This window comes from Gossypium hirsutum, chromosome D07 (genome assembly GCF_007990345.1).
Source record: "Gossypium hirsutum isolate 1008001.06 chromosome D07, Gossypium_hirsutum_v2.1, whole genome shotgun sequence".
Classification (NCBI taxonomy): Eukaryota; Viridiplantae; Streptophyta; class Magnoliopsida; order Malvales; family Malvaceae; genus Gossypium; species Gossypium hirsutum.
This window is the reverse complement of record NC_053443.1, coordinates 44819399-44826583: the sequence shown is the minus strand read 5'-3', so window position 1 is coordinate 44826583 and position 7185 is coordinate 44819399. Positions and strand designations below refer to the sequence as shown.

At 29.7% G+C, this 7185-nt stretch overlaps 1 protein-coding gene across 1 annotated transcript; it reads right to left on the bottom strand.

Moving 5' to 3' along the window:
- Nucleotides 1-397: 397 nt before the first annotated feature.
- On the bottom strand, nucleotides 398-2137 carry LOC107954787 (HMG-Y-related protein A). Its single transcript, XM_016890458.2, has 2 exons — nucleotides 1731-2137; nucleotides 398-1198 (listed from the first exon to the last, which is right to left on the bottom strand). The coding sequence occupies exons 1-2, from the start codon at nucleotides 1779-1781 to the stop codon at nucleotides 707-709; spliced, it is 543 nt and encodes a 180-aa protein (XP_016745947.1). The 5' UTR covers nucleotides 1782-2137; the 3' UTR covers nucleotides 398-706.
- Nucleotides 2138-7185: the final 5048 nt, after the last annotated feature.

Below are 7185 nucleotides of genomic sequence, written 5' to 3'. Positions count from 1 at the left end.
ATGCCTAACCAAAGACCCAAAAAAAAAATCATATTTTCATTGCATGCATGTTGTTCTGCCAAGCTCAAATTAACCAGTGACCAAGTCCATGCTACTTGCTAATGCAAGTGAGCATCTCTGTGTCACCTAATTTCAGAATCTGTTCTTAACTTCAAAACAGCTACAGATAATTGCAAAGTAACAGCATAGTTAAATGCTATTAACAAATATTAGGCAAGCAAACACATGGCTTAGCAAGCATCTATGTTTTACCTACTTTCGGGGTAAATGTTGACAAGGGTATATGTATATGTCTAATACGATCATGCTCAATTTTTACATATCTTAACCTCCGAATCATGTCCAAATATGTTTGATACACAAATATTATATTTCAAGGGAATGAAGAGTTTGGGTATCATGGGTAATGAGTAAACAAGCATCTCATTCAAAATTGAAGCAAACTCACAACACGGATAAACAAGTTCGATATGGTCGTCAAACTCATCCTTTTTACAAGGACTTTCAATTTAAAAGAAATAAAGAAGAAGAAAAAAGTACAAAGCCTCAAGTACAACTACATTAAATTTTCTAGAAGACACTTAAAAACACACACGATTATCAAACTAACAAACACCGTGCAAATTCTACAACAAAACAAACAAATAAACATAAAGTAAATAGTAAATCACCACTACAAGTTAAAAACCGTTGAAGAGAATACTGTTTAATGTCCAACACTGACTTCAGTGAATGCGGAAGTCTTCACCTTAGGCGGACGTCCCCTAGGCCTAACGGAGGCCGACATCATAGTTGTGGAGCTGGCAGCTATTCCCCCTTCGGGTCGAGCCATCTTCCTTGGCCTTCCACGTGGTTTCCCACTCCCAGAAGGCTTGGGGAACCTAAGGGGAGCGTTGGGGTTCTTAGGAGGGCGGCCCCTAGGCCTTGCAGAGCTTAAAACCATACCAGGTGGCAATGGGACCTTGGGTTTTGGAGGCCTACCACGGCCACGCCTTGGTGGAGCGCTCGGATCAGCTTTCATGTAATTGTTTTTCCAAAACACAAGTTCCCCACTTTCTTTCATTATATTAAGGTGGTGAGAAAGGAGAGTGGAATGGCCAGCAGCCAAATCTCCGTACTTGGACTCTATGTATTTGGATATTGAGGTCTTGTTTGAACCATCCTTGTCGTTTAATGCTTCTATGGCATTAATAATTAGCTGCATGATCAAATTAAAGACGAGTTATTTCGATTTTCAAGCAATTTTTAAGCTAGGTAGCTTAAATTTTATGCTTAAAAGTGGAGGAAAATAAGTAAAGAAGTTACTATGATGTAAAATTACAAACGAAAAATAAAATCCTCATGAGATCGACAGAAACTTCTTTGATGAACATCAAAACTGCAGCCAGAAAAAAAAATGAAAATGAGAAACAAAAAAAGGAAATATAAATTTTCTGACAATTCTCAAGGCAAAGTGTCTTTTTAAAAATATATATATAAAAAGAAAATATCAGAAAAAAAATCAATGAAAATGAAGAAATTTCTGCAAAAAAAAATTGAATTGAAGATGAGAAAATAAAAGAGAAATATTAAATCAGTAAAAAAATTAAATTACATCAAAATCCATGAAATTTGAGGTTGAATGAAAATGGGTTTCTTTTATATTCCATCAAAAAGTACACACACAAAAACTTTAAAGATCAAAATTTTGATCATCGACTTATCATTAAGAAGGAAGTGAAGATGTGTACCTGTGGGTAAGAAGGAAGTGAGGGAGGGTTATTGACCTCTTCAGTAGCCATTAATTTTGCAAAAAGAATAGCGAAAATGAAAGAAAAAATTCCTTCAACAAAGCTTTGAACTTGAAAGGGCAGTCAGTCCCCAAAAAATCTCTCACTTCTCTCTTCGGTTTTCAAAATTTTCTACACTGAAAACTAAAGCCCAAAGCCAACACAGCTTTAGATACTGTTTGATGATCACTTTGCAAAGATGATATTTTATTTTGGATAAAAATGGACGGATGAGATTCGGTTCAGACGATTAGAATAGGGGTTCACTTGGATCGATGATGTGGCGGTATTATTATTTCTTCTTTCTTTTTAAAGGGAAATCACTAGATTATCCGTTGTCTCTCTACTCTCTAGAGTAGTCCCCATTTTGCAATTGGTCTTAAGATTTTAATTTTAAAATATAAATGATTAAATTTCATCGAAAATATTTAGCCCTGTGCTTGCATAACTCTAGGTTGTCATAATTTTCCGTTTAACCATAAATTTTATTAAATTCATAAATTATATTATACAAAATTAAATATATATTCATTAGTATAATAATATGTTTTCAAAAGCGGGTTTATATTTACATCATCAAATACTTTTGTTAATTTACCGTTAAAGTCAATTTCATAATTTAGTTATTTTATTGTTAAAATGTGGCTGGTTATTGACGTGATATATTATAATAATAAATTTAATTCTCAATATTATTTATTTTCTTAATTTAGTTATAATTTTTTTAAAAATCAATTAATTTAATACTTAATGTTTACATATTTTGACAATTTGATCATGATTCTAAAAATTAAAAATATATGAATTAAAAAAATCAAAATTAAAATCAAAATACATAAGGGTAAAGTATAGAAATAATCACAAAACTATTCGAAATCAAATTTTTTTGTCACCAAACCTTCATTAACAGCCATTTGAAATTTGACGGAAGTGTTAATGTCATTTTTTATTGGTCTAATAATTAATTTAGCACCCTAATGTCCACAAAATCTATCCATTTGATCCTAAATATAAAAAATAACAATTTTAGCCTTCCATATTTACAAATTTTGTCATTTTAATTTAAAAATTAAAAAAATCAATAAATTTAGCTCACATCATTTACAAAGTGACAAATTTTGATTTTAAAAAATTCTGTAAAAATTTACAAGATCTACAAATTTTTTTAAAAATTTTGATATTAATCAAAATGAGAGCACTATTTACGTTTATATGTTGGTTTGAGTTAGAAAGACAGGAGGATAAATGGGAGATTATGACAATAATCAAAATGAGAGCACCATTTTAGTTTTTGACAGGAGAATAGATAGGGGATTTTTCAATGGCTTGCTTTTAGTTAGAAAGTGGATTTGGATCTGGGTTTGTTGATCGGGTTAACTATGTTCAAGAGATGGGAATTGAATTCAAGGTCAATTTGTGGATTTCTTGTATTCTTGGAACCCATATATACTACTTTACAACATATTTGGTTGGCTGTAATACTAATACATTACAGCTGAATTCAGTGGGCCCATCACTAAGCCATTGTTTGGCTGGCTATAATGAGCTATTACAGCCCTATTCCATATGGGATTATTCAAGGCAAAATTGTCGTTTACAATTCGATGGTCTCCCCACAAAATAATGATTCAGCGAATGGGTGGGTGAAAAATTAGGTCAAACTTTCAACTTTACCATAATTTCTTTCTCACGTCTGAAGCATTTTCTTCTTTTTTTCATTCTTCTTCCCATTTCCTCCCAACCTTATCTCCTTCTTTTTCATGCTTCTATCCTCACCAACCCTATCTCCATTTGACAAACCCTAACAAGGCCTTCAATCTAAGAATCATTTTTCTAACTCCAAATGCCCTCAACAAGGCCTTCTCTTACTTTCGATTAAGGTGGAAACTTGAGAAAAGAAACAATCGGATAGTGGTTCGATGTGAGCAGTCCTCCCTCAAGTAACTCTTCTCCCATTTTGATTTCCTTTTTTTCTAATTTTTTTTGTTAAATTAGTAGAAATAATAGGTTTCTTTTTAGTTTTGAAGATTGATACTGGTTTTATATTGCTAAACTTTAATGTCCCTTTCATGGTGTTTTGATAGTGATTCTTGAATTTTGATAGTGATTTTTTTTTTCTAATTTTTTGTCTTCTTGCTTGCAGTACTAACTAGAATATTAAATATTTACCAAAACCCATAATTTTTTCTAATTTTTTTTTATTTTTTTCTTGGTTCGTAAACCTGCTCACTGCACTTAATTATAAAAAACAGAATTTAGCTGCACTTAATATATTATATAATATTGTTTTAATGTTATATCTGCATGAGGATGGACCATCTTACCATATTGACGAAAAGTATATATTATGCATATATGTGTGCTCAAATCATTGGTGATTGCTTACCATAATGAGTCAATGATATTATATTTAATTTAAATCTAATTTGATCTAGTATGCTTCATTCATTTATAATTTCAAATTTTCAATTTTTTTAATATCGAATTGGCCCAATGGATCTCGAATATTTAATATTTAAGTTTGTAGTTGTAACTTTCTACTGGTTTTCTTTATTATTAGTCTGTCCCTACATTTTGAAGGCAACAGATAATTGAGTTTCTATTTTCTAAGGTTGTATAGTTATTCTCTTTAAAAACTAATGAAAGCATGATCATATTTTGTACCTATCTTCATCTATTTAATGCAATTTAAATTAAGGGTATCGTTCATAATGTTGATAGTTGATTGGACAGAGACATTATAACTTAATCACCAGTCCATCGTAAGATTTTTGTATTGAGTTACAGGAAATCGTTCATTACCCTCATTTTTCCACTGGTTTTGATCTATTTTGATTTATTCAAAAGCTGCAGATTTTATCTGGCATTTACATGGTTGCTAAGGACATTTTCTTGGAATGATTAGTTCTTTATCCATTTCTATTCTCATTTTCCAAGTTTCATCTATTTGATTTCTTCAGAAGTTGATAGTGTTCATGTTTCTCTTCTGACAACTTATTTTTTTCAATGTTTCTCGATGCTATGTTCAGTTGTAAGTAATGCATGTTGTATCTTATCATGATTTATTGAATTATTGTGGTTTTGAACTTGTAACATTGTGTTTCTCATTCTTCCTTGTTTGGTTGCTCATAAAATTGAGGGAAAATGGGTATTTAACTGCTTGATAGAACTTGTAACATTATGTTTCTCATTCTAGTCTAGTCATCTATGCAAGCCTTTTTCTCGTTAGCATGTAGAAAAATATGAAAAATTGAAATCTAGATTCATTTTGGCTAATGTACTTATAAAAATCTTTAAACTATTTTACCTTCTATTTAAACAAACCTTCAAATTATTTTTGTAGTTAAATGATTTTTACTCATAAACCCTTTTGATTTTGATATTGAAGTAAAAATATTTTGAATTTCTAGATCCAATCTAATTTCTTATTGATGTAATAGAAATTATATACACTTTAACATCAATATAAAATTTAAAAGATCAATCAAAATTTTCATGTATTTGAATGATGATATAGCTAAGTAATTTAATCCTTATACAAAAATGTTGGTGCAAACAAGTAAAATTGATAAAGTGCGTTCAATAAGAGTTCAATGTTGGAGCAAACAAGTAAAATGTTTGTTGAACATGGCATTGAATAAGAGTAATCCAAGCAAAATGAACAGATAGTAAGGGTTGCTGTTGTTTAATACTATTGTTGTTCATTTTTTTTACCATGTAATCTTACGAAACTTGCATTTCTAGTTGTCGAAACCACCGTTTTTGAAGAACAAAAAAAAGTTTAGTTGTCGACTTAAAAAATTGAAAATTAGAGTCGCCACCGATCCTTTATTGGGGTGTGATCGGTACACTTTAAAAGGATTTAGGTCTACGAGATTTGATAAAATAGGTTCGGGAGTCGGTTACGCACGAGGAGGGGTCAGCACCCTCGTAACGCCTAAATTTGGTACCGATTTGATTGTTTGATGTCTTAATGTTAAAATTCTGAAAAGATTATAAGATACGATCCTTTGGTGAGAAAACTTTAATGGTAAGACGCATTCATTTCGAAGAGATAAATTGTCACACTCAGTGAGTTAGGGTGCGAACATTCAATCTTTGAAATTAGATTTATTCCTTTTTAGAAGAACATGTGCTTTTTAGAAGGATACTTGACTATTTAAGTCAATTGAGAAATCCGAATCCAGTAAGTTAGGGTTCATTTTCTCGAAATTCTTAAACATCAAACATTGCCTTTATTTTAAAAAACGAGATAACAAAATGTTGTATCCAGTAAGTTAGGATCAAACATTTTGAAACCTTAAGAATTTTATTTTAATAATCGTGATTTTAATAAAATGGACGCTTGATCATCTAAATTCATCGAGAAGAGTCAAAGCCCAGTAAGTTAGGGCCTAATTCTCTCGAGAACCTACCAATGCCAAGCCTTTTTAAAGTTTATAAAATAAAACGATTATGAAGCTTTAATAAAATACAACTCTTACAAACGGAACATGATTGAATAACGATACATCTAATAATTTGAACCTAAACTAGAAGCAATTAAACGAATAATAGGCAAATACAAACATCGATTTTGATCCTATTATACAAACATCCATATTAAAATTTAAGCATCCCACAAATTCATCGATTTAAAACAACAAAAAGACAACAATAATAATAAATAGTACAAATATTTGATACAATTTGGTAATAGATCTAAGGAAACAAATAAAAGGTTTGAATGAATTTTAATGACAGATTAAAAAAATGAAATAAAGGTGAATAACTTAAAAGTAATACCTACATTTTGATTTATATACGTAAAAAATCTTAATGTAAATAATAGTATATATAGTCATAATATATAATAAAGTTAAAATAAGTGAAATAGAATAGCAAATTTGAAAGGAATAGAATATTTGTACATAAAATAATTCAATATTATATATATGTATTAAAAACATGAGATATTATTATGAAAAATTTTGGAGCTAAACGTATATATATATATATATAAAAGTTATACTAAGATAATATAGAATGTATATAGTACAATGTTTGTGAAAATAAGTACTAATATGTAAAAACATAAAATAATATCATATAATAAAATAAAAGGATCTATATAATAGGATTAAATAAAAAAGCTAATAATAATAATGATAATAATAATAATAATAAATAATAATAATTATAATAATAATAATAATAATAATAATGGAAATATTAAACTAATTGAAAAGAAACAAATAACACAAAAGGATTAAATTGCAACTAAAACGAAATTAATCAGAAAAAAACATAAATAAACAAAATAAGGGCCAATGTGCAATGCGCGAATAACATGGAGGGTTAATGTGGAAATATTCCCAGCCCTCCAAAACGCTGTACACAATATGGGCCAAAGTGAAACAAAAGCAAAATATGGAGC

What these genes read in the sequence shown, in the direction of transcription:
- LOC107954787 (XM_016890458.2), bottom strand. Translation starts at nt 1,781, where the DNA reads ATGGCTACTGAAGAGGTCAATAACCCTCCCTCACTTCCTTCTTACCCA. An exon ending in CACTTCCTTCTTACCCACAG is followed by an intron (nt 1,199 to 1,730) that starts GTACACATCTTC and finishes TTGATCATGCAG; the next exon opens with CTAATTATTAATGCCATAGA.